General features: G+C 29.8%; 4 protein-coding genes across 4 annotated transcripts in view; 3 read left to right on the top strand and 1 right to left on the bottom strand.

The window, feature by feature from the left end:
* Nucleotides 1–463, bottom strand: part of LOC111423913 (N-acetylneuraminate lyase-like) — a 5141-nt gene extending 4678 nt beyond the window's left edge. The window contains exon 1 of the mRNA XM_023057298.2: nucleotides 368–463. Within this exon, the coding sequence (XP_022913066.2) occupies nucleotides 368–382 (15 nt within the window). The 5' untranslated portion in view covers nucleotides 383–463. The remainder of the gene's footprint in view (nucleotides 1–367) is intronic.
* A 327-nt stretch (nucleotides 464–790) lies between these two features.
* Nucleotides 791–3213, top strand: LOC111423912 (synaptic vesicle 2-related protein). Its single transcript, XM_023057297.2, has 11 exons — nucleotides 791–1022; nucleotides 1084–1243; nucleotides 1301–1397; nucleotides 1454–1578; nucleotides 1678–1741; nucleotides 1808–1933; nucleotides 2004–2218; nucleotides 2270–2457; nucleotides 2510–2621; nucleotides 2754–2928; nucleotides 2980–3213. The coding sequence occupies exons 1-11, from the start codon at nucleotides 890–892 to the stop codon at nucleotides 3130–3132; spliced, it is 1548 nt and encodes a 515-aa protein (XP_022913065.1). The 5' UTR covers nucleotides 791–889; the 3' UTR covers nucleotides 3133–3213.
* Nucleotides 3214–3593: 380 nt separating this feature from the next.
* On the top strand, nucleotides 3594–13754 carry LOC111423847 (fatty acid synthase-like). Its single transcript, XM_023057229.2, has 22 exons — nucleotides 3594–3699; nucleotides 3753–3926; nucleotides 3977–4181; nucleotides 4240–4443; nucleotides 4503–4783; nucleotides 4833–5117; nucleotides 5169–5379; nucleotides 5623–5811; nucleotides 5872–6161; nucleotides 6216–6495; nucleotides 6545–6765; nucleotides 6819–7170; nucleotides 8099–9350; nucleotides 9405–9535; nucleotides 9586–9742; nucleotides 10411–11465; nucleotides 11517–11670; nucleotides 11729–11921; nucleotides 12425–12575; nucleotides 12629–12947; nucleotides 13002–13256; nucleotides 13305–13754. The coding sequence occupies exons 1-22, from the start codon at nucleotides 3636–3638 to the stop codon at nucleotides 13647–13649; spliced, it is 6768 nt and encodes a 2255-aa protein (XP_022912997.2). The 5' UTR covers nucleotides 3594–3635; the 3' UTR covers nucleotides 13650–13754.
* A 286-nt stretch (nucleotides 13755–14040) lies between these two features.
* LOC111423846 (WD repeat domain 37) lies at nucleotides 14041–20388 on the top strand. Its single transcript, XM_023057228.2, has 6 exons — nucleotides 14041–14467; nucleotides 14521–14628; nucleotides 14707–14898; nucleotides 15470–15642; nucleotides 19061–19425; nucleotides 19555–20388. The coding sequence occupies exons 1-6, from the start codon at nucleotides 14248–14250 to the stop codon at nucleotides 19925–19927; spliced, it is 1431 nt and encodes a 476-aa protein (XP_022912996.1). The 5' UTR covers nucleotides 14041–14247; the 3' UTR covers nucleotides 19928–20388.
* Nucleotides 20389–20795: the final 407 nt, after the last annotated feature.

The raw sequence follows: 20795 nt of genomic DNA, 5'->3' as shown, positions 1-20795 counted from the left end.
AAATATAGAATAATATACAGGTGTTCCATTAAAGAAAACACAACTTGGTTTCGTCATAACTTTTTGACTGACCCTGTATACTTAATTTGTCTTTATTGTAATAGATTTTAAGAAACACTAAAACTTTTGTATCTTAAGATTTTTTGCTAGTTATCTTACTTATATAACCGACCGTTTCATACATATCAGCGACCTGTATAACAATTATTATTATTAATACTTGAATTAGCTTTCAAAAAATGATAATTACATCACATAAATTAAATATCTACTGATCTTTCTATGTTAATTTTCATTATATATATCTGCGGGGATTTCCCCGGTAATTAATTAACACAATGAAAGTAATAAATAATCTTATACTTACTGGGATTGCAGGCATAATTACACGTACTACAAATTAACTTTTACAACTACTATAATATAACAATATACCACAATTATTTTAACTAAAACTTTGACAAAACACACCGTCAACATAGAATAACCGTCAATAACTGTTATGTTTGGTTATGTTCTTTTGCCGCCAACTTCATTGTAAAAGCGAGATGCACGCATGATCCAACGATCTGGCAACGTTGCCCGCTTCGATCAGTAGTGCCATCCATAGTTACGATAGGGAACTACATACATATAAATTAATTCCTATGTTGTGTCACTCCCCTGCTTTAAATGTATATCATGTATATATACAAGTTACTTTATTATATTTGTTACTATACTGTGATACAAGAAAGTCAAAATCACAGATGATATAAAGAAATCTATAATATTGACATATTTGACGTTTACATTAAATATAGGTTATGTCATGGAAAGTATGTCAAATACCTACAAAAACATAATAAACCGTTAACTTAAATATTAATCATAAAAATATTACTTAAAAATGGTACTAAAACGTAATAAAGGTTACCAAGATATCGAAGGGTCTTCAACAGACGCAAGAAATGAAATTCCAGACCCTGATACTGTTATAACACAAGAAATTGAAATGGCATCAATGTCTGTTGTTCCTGATGGTATTTTATTTTAAACAAATATAAATAATTAAATTTTCTATTATAACGTAACTATTTTTAGATACTTATACTGTTACACAAGCTGTAAATGCCTTAGGTTTTGGTTGGTTTCAAGTAAAACTTTCTTTATGGACTGGGTTATGTTGGATGGCGGATAGTATGGAAATGACGATTTTATCTATTTTATCACCCGCTCTACATTGCCATTGGCACATATCTAGGTATAAGAATTACAAATAAAATTAAAACATAAATAAAGAATTATCTTTTTTGCTTAGATATCAACAAGCTTTAACAACAACGGTTGTTTTCTTGGGAATGATGCTTTCTTCAACATTTTGGGGTAATCTCAGCGATAGATATGGAAGAAAACATGTAAATATATTTGTGTAAGTGAATGTAAGTATTTGGGAAACATCAAATTGTTTTAGGCTTTAACTTTATGTGCTGTTTTGTTATTTTATTATGGCTTATTAAGTGCTTTAGCACCCAGTTTTATGTGGATTTTACTTTTAAGAGGTTTAGTTGGGTTTGCTATTGGTTGTACACCACAATCGTAAGTGTTTTTTTATTGTTTTCATTTCCATATTTTTGTTTCCTTGTTTTATTTGTTTGTTTATTTATTTTTTTGTTGATTGTTTATCTAATTTCATAGTGTTACACTTTATGCAGAATTTTTACCTACAAAACAACGTGCTAAATGTGTCGTTTTATTAGATGTAAGTATTGTTTTAGCTTTGAACTGATTTTGTTTATTTGTTTATTGTAAAACGAAAATATTTTAGTGTTTTTGGGCATTAGGTGCTTGTTTTGAAGTATTTTTAGCGTTAATAGTTATGCCTACACTAGGTTGGCAATGGTTATTAGCTTTATCAACAGGTCCATTGTTAATTTTTGCTTTAATTACACCTGTAAGTAATTTAAATAAAAAATAATTTATGTTTATGAATTTAAACTTTAATTTATACTTTATTTATGCAGTGGTTACCAGAATCTGCAAGATTTCATGTTGCAAGTGGACAAACTGATAAAGCATTAGAAACATTAGAAAAAATTGCTAAGGATAATGGAAAACCAATGCTGTTGGGTCGTTTGGTTGTTGATGATGCCACAACAATATCACCACATAGAGGAAGATTTCGAGATCTTTTAGTACCTTCTTTAAGATTGACGTCTTTATTGTTATGGTTTATATGGTAATTATTAAGATATTTTAGTATTTGCAATTAATTTTTTTTAAATTAAAGGATGGCTTGTGCATTTTGTTATTATGGTTTGGTTTTAATGACTACTGAGTTGTTTGAAACTTCTGAATTAAGCTGTTCAAGGAAAGTTATTCCCCCAGAAGCTGTAGAAACTTGCGCAGCTGATTGTAAACAATTACAAACGACTGATTATATGGATTTATTATGGACGACTTTAGCTGAATTTCCAGGTTTTATTACAAAATAAACAAAAACATTTTTCTATAATGTGTTCTTTTTAAGGAATATTTGCGACGATTTTTATAATAGAACGTTTTGGGAGAAAAAAAACCATGGCTGTTCAATTTGTTTTCTACGCCATTTGTTGTTCTTTATTATTAATTTGCACTTACAAGTAAAAAAACTCAATTTATTAATAATCCTTTAACACACATTGAAATATTTTCAAGCATATACAACTCTTATACCAAATCAAAGTGTGATAAAGGAATAATCTAAACAATTTTTAAACAAATACTATTTTTAGGCGTGTTTATTTAACAATAATGTTATTTTTTGCTCGTGGTATAATCGCTGGTGTTTTTCAAGCAGCTTATGTTTACACCCCAGAAGTTTATCCAACATCTTTAAGGGCGGTTGGAGTTGGTTCTTGTAGTGCAATGGCACGTTTTGGAGCAATGGTTACTCCATATGTTGCTCAGGTAGACGATTACTAAATGTAATTGCAAAAAAATCAATATTTTGTTTTAAAGGTGTTATTGAAATCATCTATAACTTTTGCTACAACTATTTATGGTATTGCAGCTCTTTTAGCTGCTGTAGCTTGTTTGATTTTACCAATTGAAACGAGAGGAAAAGAGCTTGAAGAAAAAGTGCATCAAAATCAACCAACAGAAAGTAAATAAAAGAAAAATCTTTTGTTGTATGATTTTTTAAACGGGTATCTTACGTTTATTAAGTACTTAAAAATTAATTCGTTTAAAATGTGAATCTTAATTTTTTTAATACTTTTTTATGCAGGCTGTTAATTTTCACAACCAAAGTATTATTACTAAATGAGAGTGTTCTATTTTTATTGTTATACACAAATTTATTTATTTTAAGGTGTTGGTGCTTAATTTTTTTTATATTTTGTATTATAATTTATTTATACGTTGATTAAAACGCTTTTTATGTAAATTAAAAAAAATTATTTCCTATTAACCCAAAACAATACAATATATTTTTATTTGATGCCACCAAGTTCATGATTAAATTCAGACTGTAAAAATTGATTTAACGAAACAATAAACCAATTTAAATAAATACTGAATATTTTGTTATTCAGCATTAATTATACAAATACGCTATAAATACGATAATCATCCAAAAATTCAAGTAGTCGGGTTAAAGATTTTAACCCAACAATATGGGGGAGACTTTTGGATATAAACTTGCTCATCCAAAACCTGGAGAAGCTGTTGTAATTTCAGGTATTTATAATAATAAGATTTTAACAAGAAGACCATATTTGGTTTTTCCATAGGTTTATCAGGAAGATATCCAGATGCAGATAACACACGAATATTCGCGGAATCCCTTTATAATAAAATCGATTTGGTTTCTGATGATACAAGAAGATGGAGAAAAACTCACGATGAAATTCCACAAAGAACAGGAAAAATAAATTTTATTAACAAATTAGATGCGGGATATTTTGGTACAAATTTCAATGTTAAATTCTTAAACTCACCATTACGTTTTTATTAGGATTTCCACAACGCCATGCTTATTATGCAGATCCAATGTTAAGAGTGACTCTTGAAAGAGCAATAGAAGCCATCATTGATGCCGGATTTAATCCAACGGAATTAGAAGGGACAAAAACGGATATTATTGTTGGCGTTTGTTCCTCAGAAACAGAAAAGAAAATGTATTACGAACATCCGGTGCTAAATTCTGGTGGGGTAATGAGGTAAGATTTTTTTATAATATATTTATCGTTTTAATTAAATTTTGATTAAAAATTTAAGTTGCGCACGTTCAATGGAAGCACAAATATTAAGCTATTTTCTCAAATTAACTGGAAAGTCATTCATCGTTGACACAGCTTGTAGTAGTTCAATTCACGCCTTTAACATAGCGTATGAAAATATTAGAAAGGGTATGTGTGATCAAGCCATTGTAACTGGGGTGAATATTTGTATATCGCCTTATTTTTCGTTACAATTTGCAAGGTAAATAATTTAAAATTAAATTAATTTTTTTGTTGAAACGCTTTGTTATAATTTAATAGACTTGGAATGTTAAGTCCTGAAGGGATTTGTCGAGCGTTTGATCAAGACGCAAATGGTTACGTTCGATCTGAATCCGCGGTAGCGATTTTCTTACAAAAAGAAAAAAATGCGAGAAGGATTTATGCTAGAACAATTCATTCGAAAGTGAATAGTGACGGTTATAAACCGAATGGAATTACTTATCCCGCTAGCGATGTTCAAATTGCTTTATTAAACGAATTTTATGAAGAATGTGGCGTTTTACCATCGACTATTTCATATGTTGAAGCACACGGAACAGGTTTGCTTTAAATATAACATGATTATTTTTTTTTTAAATAAATTTTTAGGTACAAAAGTTGGTGATCCAGAGGAAGTAATCGCCATAAATGAAGTTTTTTGTAAAAATCGTAAAGACACATTGTTAATTGGTTCGACCAAATCGAATATTGGGCACACCGAACCCGCCTCTTTTCTTTGTTCCTTAACAAAAGTAATTTATACTTTTGAAAATAATTTTATTCCGCCGAACATAAATTTTAAAACACCGCGATTGGATGTCGAAGCTTTTCGTGATGGACGAATTAAAGTCGTTACGGAAAAAACGAAATGGGAAAATAATAATGGACTAATTGGTAAAATTTTTGTTTTGGTATTTACTTATTAATTCAAACAAATCTTTTAAGCAATTAATAATTTTGGATTTGGTGGAGCAAACGGTCATGTATTAGTTCAGCAATTTAATAAAAATAAAGATAAAAGTAAATTTAAAGATAATTTACCTAGATTGGTTTGTGTTAGCGCTAGAACTCTAAACGGTGTGTTAACAATTATGGATGATATTAAAAAGGAATCTGCTGATTATGAATATATTGGATTATTTCACGAAATATTCAGGTACCAAACAATTAATTATTTTATTATTAAAAAAGTTAGAATTGATTACGCATTTATTTTGAAAATGAATTACAAATTCTTTTGGGAATGGTTAAGATAACATTCCTTCAAGCTATAATTGGGGTTTCTTCACGGTATAATTAGGGTTTCAAAAGAAAACTGACCTAACTCAACTTTTCTTTGGTTATTTTTGATCAAGATTAAGCGAAAAAAAAGTTTAAACTTTTTTTTTTTTTTGATTAGCAAATCATTACCAAACGAACGATTTAGAGGATTCACAATTATTACACAAAACGAAGAAAAAATAAGATCGATTTGTGGCTATTTTAAACAGAAAAAGCTTGCATTTTTCTTCAATCCTTTCAACAATAACCTATCTGACATCATAAAATCGTTAATAAAATTTAGCGCATTTAAAATATCCATAAATAGGTAAGTTTTAAATTTATTTAATTTTTGCATCAATTTATTTCTTCTATTTATTTTTGGAAGAATATTTGGGGTTTTAAATGGCTTAAAATCATACAATATATTTGAATTACTAACAAATTATAAACCGACATACATTACTCATAATTTAATTCTAAACTTTGCAATTCATGTTGGTATTGTTGAAATAATGAAACAATTGGGAATAGAACCGCATTTTTATTCAGGAAACTTTATTGGTGAATTGGTTTGTTGTTACATGCAAAATTTAATGTCTTTAAAACAGATTATTCGAATTATTCTTAAAATTTGTGAAGGATACAAAAACGAAGAAGATGATCAACAAAAATCACGTAATAATTTACCCCTTTTTGTTGTTATTAATAAATTATTCTTTGTCGTTTTAGATTTTGCAATCTCTCAAGAGTTAACTAATTTGATTCCTTCAAAAATCATTAATTCACAAAAATGGAAGCATTCTTACGAAACCAATCAAGAATTAACATCGACTTTATTAAACTCTTTACTTTATCTGAAAGAGAACGAAATTTCTTCACTATTTTCTGCAAATACAATAATTTTAAATTGTGGTAAATCACTCGATTTAAAAACAACTAATTTGAACGTTATTGATATATTTGGAAATGAAGTGGATGTCGTGTGTGGTTTATTGACGTCTTTGGGGCGGTAATTTATTAAAAAAAATTAAACATCAATTTATTTTTTTTTATTTTAGTTTGTATCAAAATGGTTTCAATTTAAAACTTGATCAGTTATATCCAAAAATAAAATATCCCGTCAGTAAACAAACTCCAATGATTTCTCCGTTAATCGAATGGGAACACAAAAAAGATCAATTTGTTGTTGATGGACTTAATGTTAGTCGAGGCTTTGAACGTTATGTTATTAATACGAAATACAACGATTGGTCTTTTATAACAGGACACGTTGTTAATGGTATTTATAATCAAATATTTTGATATAATATTTAATTTTTTTGTTTGTGGTAGGAAAAAATTTATTTCCAGCCGCGGGTTATTTATATTTAGTAATGAACGCAGTAACCAAAATAAGATGGACTAAACTCAATCAAATAAATTTATGCATGGAAAATATAAAGTTTATACGGGCCACAACTGTGCCTGTAAAACAAAATTTATCTTTCGACGTTTTTATTGAACCCAATGGGATTTTTAATATAACTGATAAAGATGGTGTAATTGTTTCTGGAAGAGTTTTTGAATTAGACGAACCACCATTAGACGAATTCATTAATTTCGAATTAACTGGAGAAAGTAAATTAAAACGTCTTCAAACAAAAGATATTTATAAAGAATTTAAATTAAGAGGATATAATTACAAGTAATTCTATTTTCACTTTTACACAAGTGTTTGGAAATAACGTTGCAATACTTGCAGACTAGATTTTAAGTCAAAAAATATAAGTTAAAGTTTTATTTCTATTACAACTCAGTCATTTTCATTTATTTTTTCTAGTACTTCAACACTACTTCATGGTATTGAAGTTGATTTTCATTAATTTTGACTATCACTGCAATTTGGTGGAGAACATCATTTTGCATATTTATCATATTTTTCTTAAGATTTAATGAAGTAATTTCGTTCATTCATAGATTCTTGGTAAAATCATTAATCGTCTTTATAAGAGGTACAGAACTAGATCTAATACACTTTCTTGTGTCTTACACCGACTTTAATTGGTTTCTGTTCTAAGTATGCTTCTTCAAACTTTGTTCTAAAACAACCTTTAGAGAAGAAAAATTTACTGCTAAAAATGTATTACAACATCTACTAATTAATAGTAGAAATACAGCTCTTTACCTTTTGAATGAAGAAAAAGAACAACAATAAATGTAATAAATTAAGAATGAATCCTAGAAGCTGTTGTAGAAAATCCTGGCGATGAAGAAAAATGATTTTCTTTTTTGATGAAATGGGCTTTACACGAAGTGGAGTTATTAATATGCTTAATACTCACATATGAATAGATTTGCCTGATATATTGTGTAGAATAAGATGCTGCAATATTAAAGTTCAGCAATATTCTAACAAAATATTTTCTGAAAAGTGTGTAACTCACTTGACCACGTTAGCAGAACTGTTTGCAAAATCTTTTCATAATAGGTTACTTTAAAGACCTGTAAGTCTCTAAGAATGCAATTTTATAAATTTTCCTTAATATTTTTCGATATAAAATCTAACCTGTAAGAATCCAAATATTATTTCCAAACTCTTTCTTTATTTTTATAATCTTTTTAATTTTTGTTAGAGGTCAATTTCGTGGAATCCTCGAATCAAACAACCTAGCAAACTCTATGAAATTAAAATGGGATGACAATTGGATAACTTTCATCGATAGTATGTTGCAAATACAAATTTTACAAAAAGATACAAGAAATCTATTTGTACCAACTTTTATTCAGCAAATAATAATTTATTCAAAAGCTCATTTTGCAAGTATAAAAAATAATTGCGTTGACGTAAAAGTTAATAATAATTCGAGAATAATAAGATCTGAAGGAATCCAAATTCGTCAAATAGAATTTAAACAAATTTCTAAAAGAAAGCCATTATCAGAACCGGTTATAGAAATGTACAAATTTATTCCAAACAAAACATTGTTAACATTAGAAGAATCGATAAGGATTAACGTTCAAATTATCTTAGAAAATAACCCTCAAAAAGAATTAAAATCGTTTGAAATGTTTGAAAGTAATAATAAAAATCGAGAACCACTCAGTTTAATATTACAACAAGCCGTTGAAGATCAACCATTAATTCAAGCCGATATAAAATTATTTTCTGATAAACCAATCGATTTAACGGGAGTTACTTTAAGCGATAAACCCGTTAAATATGAATCCGGGTTACATTTAGTGATTGCCAATAACCTTTTAAGCGATGGAAATAATTTTAGTGAAATTATAAACGTTTTAGAACCCAACGGATTTATTTTAACCCGCGAAGAAAAAAACATTGAGAAATTATTTGATGTTCCCGCTTTAACAATTTTCACCAAACACGCCATTTTAAACACAAATGAAATGTTGATTTTATTGAAAAAAACGCCGAAACAAAATGTCGAAAATTATTTCGAACTCGCAAATAATTTCCAGGATTTTACTTGGATTCCAAAATTAAAAGAAGAATTACAAATTAATCCTAATGCGGTTATTGTATCAAAAGGAAGGGATTTGAACGGAATTTTAGGATTTATTAATTGCTTACGAAGAGAACCCGGAAAAACGAATGTAAAATGCGTTTTTATAATGGACGATATCAATTTTAATATTAAAGAAAAATTCTTTCAAGATCAATTACAAAAAGGAATGCATATTAATGTGCTTAAAGATTCAATTTGGGGAACATATCGTCATCTAATTATTAACGAAACTACTAAATGTTTTTCAGAACAAACATTTGTCGTTGTTAAAAATCCCGGTGATTTATCCACTTTAACATGGGTTGAGGGTCCATTAAAATATGATTCGATTGTTGAAAAAGACGAGATTCTAGTTCACGTAATTTTTTGTTCATAAAATGCGTTTTTGTTTATTTTTTTATTATGTTATTAGGCTTATTACTCATCGTTGAATTTTAAAGATGTTTTATCGGCATCAGGACGAATTCCTTCCGATATGATTGCAACAACGAGAGTTTTTAGACAAGGATATGAAGGATTAGAATATTCGGGACGTGATTCAAAGTATTTTTGATGTTAATTTTAATTTCTGTTGTTGCATTAAAAATTTTTAGTGGTCGAAGAGTATTTGGAATGTGCCAAAGGGGTGCTCTTTCAACTTTAATTCCAGCTGATAAGTACTTAATATATGATATCCCTGATAATTGGTCGATGGAAGATGCTGCGACAGTTCCTGTTGTTTATTCAACGATTCTTGTTGCTTTCAAAAGAGTAAGCTTTAAATTATAGTAAAACCTCGATATAACGGATTAATATGGGGAAGGGAGTGTCTGTTATAGCCATTCGAGTTTAGCTGTGCGTTTCTTAAGATGGCTAAACCTGAATGTTTCTAATTCTAGGTCTAGTGTTAGTTCTAGTTTTAGTTCGATGACAAATATATAACAACCTGGCGCTCATTAATAACTAGCACTGTCACTAAAACTAACATTAGAACTAGAAATATTCGGGTTTAGCCGAACGTCTCTAAAGACGGCTAAACCCGCATGTTTCTAGTTCTATGTATAGTGTTAGTTCTAATGACAGTGCTAGTATAAGACTAGAGCTAACACTAGACCTAGAACTGGAAACATTCGAGTTTAGCTGAACGTCTCTTAAGGTGGCTAAACCCGAATGATTATAGGTCTAGGTATAGTGTTAGTTCTACTGACAGTGCTAGTACAAAACTAACACTAGACCTAGAAGCATTTTGGTTTAGCCACACATCTCTCAAGATGGCTAAACCTGAATGTTTCTAGTTGTAGGTGTAGTGTTAGTTCTAGTTTTAGTTGAATAAAAAATATACAACGATCTAGCACGGAATAACAACTAAAACTAGAATTAACACTAAACATAGAACTAGAAACATTTGGGTTTAACCCGAAACTTTTTACTTTTTTAAGGCTGGTGGATTAAATAAAGAAAAAACAATACTAATTCATTCTGGTGCTGGTGGTGTTGGTCAAGCAGCAATAAACTTAGCCTTATTTTACAAATGCACAATATTCACAACTGTTGGTTCTCAAGAGAAACGAGATTTCCTACTAAAACAATTCCCAAGTTTAAATCCAAATAATATCGGAAACTCCCGAGATACATCATTCGAAACTTTAATTTTTTCCCAAACGAAAGGACGTGGGGTTGATATTGTTTTAAATTCGTTACCGGGTGAACGCCTTTATGCTTCTTTGCGTTGTTTGGCAAGAAATGGACATATGCTTGAAATAGGAAAACTTGATTTGATGATGAACAACGAAATAGACCTATTAGTTTTAAAGAAAAAGATTCATGTACACGGAATAATGTTGGATGTTGTTATCGTTGGCGATGATAAAGAAAAAAGGAATGTACAAAATATGATGCATGAAGGTTTAAAAAATGGTTCGATACAACCATTAACTCGAACAATTTTTACTCAAGATCAAATCGAAGATGCTTATCGTTTTATGTCCACCGGAAAACACACGGGAAAAGTACTAATTAATCTTCGAAACGAAGAAAGAGAATCAAACATCATTCCCAAAAAGGATTTATTTCAATGTACATCAAAGTTTTATTGCGATCAAAATAGTTCGTATATTATCATAGGTGGTTTGGGTGGATTCGGTTTGGAATTAGCGGATTGGTTAGTGGTTAAGGGTTGTAAACATTTGGTGTTGGTTTCAAGAAAAGGAATCACCACGGGGTATCAAGACTTAAGAATACGATTTTGGAAAAAATATCTTGATAATATCGTTATTTCGAACGCCGATGTTACAAATGAAAAGGGTTGTATTGAATTAATTGATGAAGCGCAAAAGTTAGGACCCGTTGATGGCATTTTTAATCTTGCTGTTGTTTTAAAAGATGGTTTATTCAACGATCTCACATCAATCGATTTTGAAGAATCTTTTAAACCTAAAGCTCTTGCTACTAAAAATTTAGATCAGATATCACGAAAATTTTGCCCTAATTTAAGGTATTCTTTTATTTTATCCATCAGTTTATTACTCACAATTTTCTTTTATAGATATTTTGTTGTTTTTTCTTCCGTATCTTGTGGAAGAGGTAACTCAGAACAAACAAATTATGGAATGTCAAATTCGGTAATGGAAAGAATTTGTGAACAGAGGCATAAAGATGGTTTGCCAGCTTTAACAATACAATGGGGGGCAATTGGAGATGTAATATATAAAAATTATTATTTAATCAATAATTTTTAACATTTTTTTTCTGTTAAAGGTCGGTTTAGTTGCTAATATGAACGAAATGAATCGAGAAGTCGTAATTGGTGGCACTTTACAACAAGGAATTTCAAACTGTATTGAACGTTTGGAAAATTTTCTCTGTCACGATGCCACGATTATTTCCAGTATGGTAGTTGCTGAAAAACATGCTGGTGCTAACGTTCAAGAAGTTATTTGTAATATTTTGGGTAAAACTATGTCCTTTTATACAATTTTTTTAGTTAATTAGTGTTTAGCGGATTTTAAAACATATGCTTCTCCAAATAATTCTGCCATTACCTCTGCAGACTCATCTGGGCTTGTTACAGTAGTAGCCATATTGTCTATAAACACTCCTTCTAGTTGGGTTATGTATTTAACAATAGGGTTTATTAGGTGATAAAAGTTTGAAACTTCTACCCAAACAATATTCTTATCCAGTATTAACTTTCCAACTCGTTTACTGAGTATATACTGCATATTTTGTATCAAGAAAACTTTTTATACTATTGTAAGGAAATGGCTGCTTTGGTATAATTTCTTTCATTTTTGAAATGTCTCCAATTAACAAATTTTGCGTATACGCTATGCAATGGAGAATATTTTTGAGAATATTCTCCTCTTTCATCTCTATATACAATACATTACATTACATCTAGATGCTGTATTTCCGTAAATAAGTTAATTATTATATAACTTTTTATTTATTTAGGTATAAAAGATATAAAAACGATCAATTTACAATCAACCCTCCCAGAACTTGGTATGGATTCAATAACAGGCGTTGAAATTAAACAAATTATCGAAAGAGATTTTGATATTAGTTTAACACCTCAAGAAATTAAAACGATGACTTTCACAAAGTAATTCCAGTTATTATTTATAAATAATTTTATTTATTTGAAGTTATTTATAGATTGAAAGAGCTTTCAGAGAAAAGAGAAATTATCGAAGATATCAAACCAAAACCTAAAACAGAATCAACAGATTGGTTGAGTATTGTGTTACGAAACATGAAACATCCTCATTTACGCAACTTGCCTTTTATTACATTACCTTCATTGATTGAGGATAAAGAAGATGCTCCAGAAATATATTTATTACCGGGAATTGAGGGAATGTGCAGTGTTTTAAAGCCTTTAACTTCCATGTTAAAATGTAAAACAATCGGATATCAATATTTATTTACAGCTAGAAATGATAACATCCAAATGTTAGCTGAAGATATTTTTGAAGTAATAATTTAGGTTAAATTTAATATAGCATATTATTTTAATTCTTTATTTCAGAATTTTCCTAAAAACAAAAAGAAAATTACCCTTATTTCTTATTCTTATGGTTGTATGGTTGGTTTAGAACTTGCTGATTTATTAGAACAACACGAAATCATTTGCAATTTAATTTTTATTGATGGTGCGCCAACATATTTTAAAAAAATGTTCCACAGAATATTCATCATTGAGAATGAAGATTATCTAAAAACTACTTTGTTATTAGAACTCATATCGTCAAATGCACCAAGTGATGTTTCAATTAACATCAAGGTAATCAATTCATAATTTTTTATACACTTATTCTTTATTCTTTTTTAGAATAAAATCTTAAAATGTTCATCTTTTGACGCTCAACTCAAAACTGTGTTAGATACAGTTTCAAATCACGAACATTTTTCAAGAGAATATATCAAGGAATCTTATTATGCAATCCATAAACGATTACAAGGAATCAAAAATTATGTCCCAACCAAAAATAAATTAAAATCTAAGGCAAAATTATTTAGACCTATTAATAAAGAGGTTGAGCCCGATTATGGATTATCAAAATATTTTGAAAATCAAGTTCAAGTTAAGATTATTGATGCAGACCATGTCTCTATTTTACATAACTCTGAGGTGATCAATGAAATTAATTCTTTAATCAAGAATGACTCGAAATAACGAAAAAACTAATTATTAATTAAAAATGCTTGGGTATTAATTGTTTTTGGTTTGGATTTGCTTTTAATTTTTTTTTGCTTAATAAAAAATACTTGTTTGAATCAGCATCATAAAAGTGTTTTCTTGTAGCTCCATCTATTAATTTAATAAAGAATTAAGCAACATAATTCATAATAAAGAAAATTTCTTATTTTATAATTATATAATTATTAGCTATATATAATATAGCTATATTTGGAATTAAATAAAAATTATTAAAAAAGAAACACATACATTTTAAACGAAAAATTTATAACTCCATCTATTAGCAAATAAAAGAACTTATTTGACATGCGCCTAAAATTGACAACTAAAAAGAAATGTCAACGACGTTCACAGTTCGGATAACAAATACATTTTTAATCCGTTTAAATTGTGTACGCCGATAGTGAAAAAAAAAGTAGTATAAAAAGCGTACTCAAATTAGTGAAGGTCAAGTCTGTATTTATCGTAATTAAGTTTACAACTCCGATTGTAAGGACGCGAATCGATGGATCGTGAAATCGTTTCCAATGAATAATTAATTATTCCAATTGTCAATTTAAAAACCGTACCTCACATGATAACGATGTCAGTCAGTCAGGTAAACTCGGCGAATAAGCCGCTGAAGGGTAAAAGAAATTCGATGAATCGGCCCCAAAGTACGATAGAAGGCGACATTTATATTACTTATAAAAATGAATTGGACAGTGATCAACCGAACTATAGGACAAAGTTGCATACATTATTTAAACAAATTGAGAAAGAATTTGATTTAATTTATCAAGAGAATCAAAATCGTAAGTTTGTTTATAAATAGAAACGGTTCACATGAACTTGGATTTTTTTTTAGTACGAGAAAAAGTGGATTTGTTAAATGAGAAACTTGAAACGAATGACAAACAGGGATATGAAGGGATAGATATTGATAATAATTTATCTAAAGCTATTACCAAAAAGTGTATGTGTAGTTTTGTTTAAATTTTTTTTTATTTAATCTTATTAAAGCATAAAATGAGTTTTGGCGTTTATGTTTTAGTGAGTTCAACATCGTCGCAAAAACTTAAAACTGCTCATAAATTAAAAGCACAAACAAGCAAAATTGTTTCTAGTTTTAAAGCTCCTCAATTTAGTTGCGGTTTGGTTAAAGAATATATTGGGCATAAAGATGGTGTTTGGGAGGTTTCCGTTGCTCGACCTGGACAACCTCTAATTGGAACAGCTTCAGCTGGTAAATATTAAATTTTTCCAATTCAATTAAATAACCTTGACCTCTCAAAAATCAATTAATCATTTTAGCATCTTCATTAAATATTCATAAAGCAATAAGAATTAATTTCAATACTACCATCTGTTATAGCTCACACTTTTATTGGAAATAAATTTAAAGAAGTTTTTTAAACATGCAATATGCTAATTGACCTATAAATGACGTGGTCTAAAATGATGCTTTTTCACTGTAGCTTAGAAAGTGTAAATTATATTATTAGCATACATCATATGGCTGTGCAAATAACACTTTCAATGTAAACCAATCTCGTCTATTTTTAATCATGTTCAAAGGATTTAAATACATTAAAAAACTTGAAATAATCGGGTTCGTATTTGCGCCAGAATTAATTGTATAAACGTACCTGGAATTGTAGAGATCGCTTAAAAATAGAAATTATTGTGACGCAAGGTCGATTGGGAATAAGATATTTTTAGAGAAAGTTGCGTGGTATTGATTTTTGAAAAAAAAAAGTTTTATAATTTTTTTTATATTATTAGAAATTGGACATCTGTTTTTCTTTTTATTTCAGATCATAGCGCATTTATTTGGAGTATAGATAGCAGCAGATGTTTACTACAATATCATGGACACAATGGTTCTGTTAATTCCATTAGATTTCATCCTTTGAAAGATTTGGTTCTAACAGCCAGCGGTGATTGTTCAGCTCATATTTGGCAAGCTGTTGTTAATTGGGATGTACCTGTAAGGATTAAAGTCATTAAATTAAACTTAAAAATTAATTCAAGTGCAGTAAAACTTTGATATAAATGACCTTGTTAGAACGGACTTTGGATATAATGGATAAAATATTTCTAAGTCATACTATTAATATTATTTATACAGGCTGTCCGAAAATTGCGTCTATATATTGAAAGAGGTGATTCTACATCAAAAATCATGATGAAAACTTATAAAGATTAAGGGCGTTAGACCCCTTTAAAGATTGCACTCAAAAAATTTAATTATCATATTTGTCACGTAAAAATATCCCGGTACACCAAATTTTGGCGTTCTAGACCTTGCCATTTTAAGATTACGCTAAAAAAATACTTCTTGAATGCCATCTTTAAAGGGCTCTAGCGCTCTTAGGAAGCATTTTCGGACCGGACTTTATATAAATTTTTCTTCATGATTTTTGATGTAGAATCATCTCTTTAAATATATAGACGCAATTTCCGGACACCTGTATAATACATCAGTATAATTAAATATTATATTGTGTCGCTATTATGTTAGATATCATTTTAAATCAATTGGTTCAAAAAAATTGTCCAAAAAATATATTCAATGTAGTTGGATCTTATTTTCAGGAAGAGAGGCAATTATTGATGAGCCAAGTTTAAATATTGATTATAAGATAGAACGAGGCTGTACACACAAGGATCTAGATTGGGGCCAAATTATTGGAACATAATGTTTGCCACAATATTTGATATTAAATTTCTAGTCGGTTGCGAAGTCGTAGCGTTTGCGGATGACACAACACTTTTAGTTCAAACTAAACAACATAAAAATATTTCTAAATTAGCTAATGTTGTAGATAAATTTCCAATAAAATAGGTGCTGCTGCTAAAACTACATGGGGATTGAATGGCAAAGCTTTGGCAGTTAATTATAAAGGTCTCATTGAACCATGTATGATGTATGCAACATCAGTTTGGGAAAGGAAGGTTAAAAGTGTTAAAAGTAATCAATGATATTCCTACATTGATTAGTGTTCAGAGTATGTCAGGTTTAAGAGTAGAGTACAGAGCCTTATAGTACAGTTTCTAATTATGCTTATTTTTATCAACAAAATAAATAAGTTAATTTTTGAATTAACTTATTATCTTTTAATAATATACAGGATGAGTTTTTTTCCATGTTTAGTATAGAGATCTTGAAAACTAGCTGAGATAGAGAGACGATTAAATAGGGAAAGAATTGCAGTTTCATGAGCTCAATTTAATGAGCTTTTTGTTTTTTGCATAAAATGCATGGCTAACTAGATATCTCAAAAAACCCGTTTTTTTGTTATATCGTTAGATACCTATGACTCCGCTATTATTGATTTTAGGAAAAATGTGTAAAGGAAAAATTTGTAGGGTATTACATGTTTAATAAAGCAGTCTAACTGATATTTTTATTTAAGCAATAATTTTTGAGTTATGATACAAACTTGTAATTTTTCTAATGGAAACTATAGTTGGTCATGAACTTTTCTCAACGATTCTAATGATATACCACTTGACATAGATATTTTTATGAATAAATAAATTATAGCCGTTTATTCTTTTAAATGGAAAACTGTTCAGGTAGCATGCTATGGAAACAATTGAGAGATACGTTTGGTTATGACAGCTTAAGGCAAAGGTATGTTTCGTTTAGTTTCTAATTAACGTTGATTGAGGTTTTGTAAATTATAATCAATATGAATTTTTCTAATCAATAAAAGTGTGATATCATTACGTGTTACATTTTATGCTATAAAAATGCAATACAAGCTGCAGAACATTATTTATTATTGCTTAAATAAAAAAATCAGTTAGACTGCTTTATTAAACATGTAATGCCCTACAAATGTTTCCTGAAATCAATAATACCGGAGTTGATGCCTTGCGCAACTGGTTGCAGAAATTCAAAATTGTTTGAAATTAGTTGCGCAACCAATGCATTGTGTATGGGGCTTGTGTGAAGTTTGTATAAAATTGCGTATAGTGTAATCTTGTTTGCAACAACCTGTTATAGGCCTCATACACCTGCAAACAAATTCCGCAAACTAACGTTGCAGAACAGGTTATTGTGGAAACAAGGCAAGTATTATTATTACGAATGGAAACATGCCGTCCGACGAAGCAGCCTGTTTAGTTATAATAATTGCTGTTGCGTCGGAAGATAGTGTTAGAAAAAGAGAAAGGAAGCAGAGAGTATAGATAAGAGTGGTTATAGAAAAGATCCCATGGATCCCACTACTTCTGGTGAATTATTGGAAACTCAGGGTTGTCATAAAGACGTCACCTTTTACCAAGCAAAACTTTTCCTTTGCAAAACTACCCAATGCCTGTTCTATTAAGCTATGGTGCAATTTATGTGGGAAAGTGCAAGTGCACAGTAGTTTCGTAACTATGGTTACTCTAGTCATATATTGCGAGTTATATGAAATTCCCAGTACAAAAACAAGACACAATATCGAGAGTAAAGTCCCTAGATTTACAAAGTACCGCGGTTTGACGCCATTTTGGCTCGAAAGTCAAGCGGGAAATTTAAAATTACAAACCAAAACTTTACGCCAAATTTCCTTTCTTTTTTTCTCGTGGTACTCTGAAGAGTCGAAAGTCCTTCTTACTACCATTTTTACAACTCCAAAGGCAACAAGACGGCAATATTTTTGTAAATAAGTGGTGAGATGCAGTGACAAGCTGTCAAACCGCCATTTTGGTTCGAAAACAGGCTTCATGAACCGCGGTACTTTGTAAATCTAGGGACTTTAATCGAGAGAAGCAATAACACCACCTTTTACTAAACACATATGAAAAGAAACTGTCGTTATTGCACAATGTGTCGCACAAACCCCATACACAATACAATTTCCAACAATTTTGAATTTCTGCAACATTTTGATTATTGCGTAATTTGTTTCCAGGTGTATAGGACCTATAACACTAGATCTAGAAACATTCGGGTTTAGCCGTACGTCCTTTAAGGCGGCTAAACCCGAATGTTTCTAGTTCTAGGCCTAGTGTTAGTTCTGGTGCTAGCATTAATTCTAGTTAAATTAGCTAAATTAGTCATTCAAACAGACTAAAATGTAAATTAAAACGGACTTTTGGCTATAACGGACACTTCAGTCTCCAATTAATCCGTCATATCAAGGTTTTACTATAATTTCATTTAATTTTACATTTCATGGAAAATAACGTAATTTTTACTTATTAAACCATTTATGTATTGATTGCCTCTTATTTTCAAAACATCATTTATTCCAATTTTCATTAGATTAAATAATAAATGTGTAAACAGCTCAAGGTGAATGTAATAATTTAGCTCATGGTTACAATACCATTCATTTTCGCCCTTAAAAATTGTATTAAAATTTTAAAAATAGAAATAAATGAATAATTTTTTTTCTTATTATATTTAGAAAGGACATTCATCAGAAGAAGAATTAGACGGTGAAGAATGTGATGATCGAACTGATTCAAGGGCGGCGACTTTACGGACTCCAGTTTGTGAGTTATCTGGTCATACAGGAGCAATTTCGGCAGCCGATTGGTTGGTTGGGGCGGAACAAATTATAACAGCTGGTTGGGATCGGCTAGGAATTTTGCACGATGTTGATACTGGGGCGACGTTAAACACTCTAACCGGACATGATCTTGAACTGACTCATACCGCCACCCATCCGTCGCAAAAATTAGCTGTGACGTCGTCGCGGGACACTACGTTTCGATTATGGGATTTTAGGGAAACTGTACATTCAGTATCTGTCTTTCAAGGACATACCGAGTAAGTTTGAGTAAACGGAAATGTTCAATAAAGTAAAAATTCTATATAAAATTGCTTTAGAATTTTTATTTTATTAAACATACAATATCTATTTAAAAAATAAAATTAACTCATTTTATTATTTTAAAGGAGTGTAACATCTGCTGTTTTTACACGAGAAGATAAAGTAGTGTCAAGTTCTGATGATCGTACCGTAAAAGTTTGGGATTTACGTAATATGCGATCACCAGTAGCAACAATAAGGGCGGATTCCCCCGTAAATCGACTTTCAGTTTCATCTCACGGTATCATAGCGATTCCGCACGATAATAGACACGTTAGATTATTTGATTTAACCGGTCAAAGATTAGCACGTTTACCGAGATCTAGTCGACAAGGGCACAACAGGATGGTAGCTTGTGTCGCTTGGGCTGATGATAATCTATACTCCGCGAATTTATTTACGTGCGGTTTTGACAGGCGGGTTTTGGGTTGGTCCGTCCAATCGCTGAAAGATCAATAATTTTCTAGTTTAATGCTAAACGTTTTTGTTTCCTTTCAAACTTTTAATAACAGATCTAAAAAAAAATGACTTTAGGTGCTAAGGCGTATAATTAAATAGTACAATGAATTTTTTTCAATTTTGCCACTAATAAAACTTAACTGCGATGATATTGTAAACGGAACAAGGAACGAATGCTCAATAATGTTGAAATATCATTGATGTCGTGTGTTATATGATGACGATTTTCATTTTTTTTGTTAGGGTAGTTGTAATTTATGGAAGTGGTTGTTGTTGACTAAAAAGGCCGCTTTTTTTAGTGTACAAATAGAAGCTAATTATTTCTCCTGATGTGATAAATATAAGTCGTATTATAATCATTTAATTTTTAAATTATCGCGATGGCATATATTTTATTTTTTATTTTATTATTATTGATTTGATTCTGTGAGTTTTCTTCTTAAATAAGTATTATTGCCAAATATTGTTCTATTTGTTGCCACAATGTGTTATTTGATTATTTCCTATTTCGAAATAAATACAATCTTATGAATTAGGTTATTTATTTAACATCATCTAACCAAAATTTTTATTTAAATCTGATTTTGGAATTGCAATTTTAACGCCATCTATGAAACAAAATCATTATACATGAACAGGAAGCTAACAATCTAACAATTCAAAAGTAACGCTTTCTCACTAGATAGCACAAATTACATGGGATTGAGTTTTAAACTGGTATTAAAAGTGAATTATTTTTTTTAATGGTATAAATTACACAGGTACTTAAAAATGATTGCGAAACTTGGTTGATATTTGTGTTGATTTTAATTTTGAATCATATTTTTATTTATTTAAGTATTTTAAAATGCATTAAAAATATGAAGTA

Source organism: Onthophagus taurus, chromosome 7 (assembly GCF_036711975.1).
Source record: "Onthophagus taurus isolate NC chromosome 7, IU_Otau_3.0, whole genome shotgun sequence".
Classification (NCBI taxonomy): Eukaryota; Metazoa; Arthropoda; class Insecta; order Coleoptera; family Scarabaeidae; genus Onthophagus; species Onthophagus taurus.
This window is presented reverse-complemented; position numbering and strand designations above follow the sequence as displayed.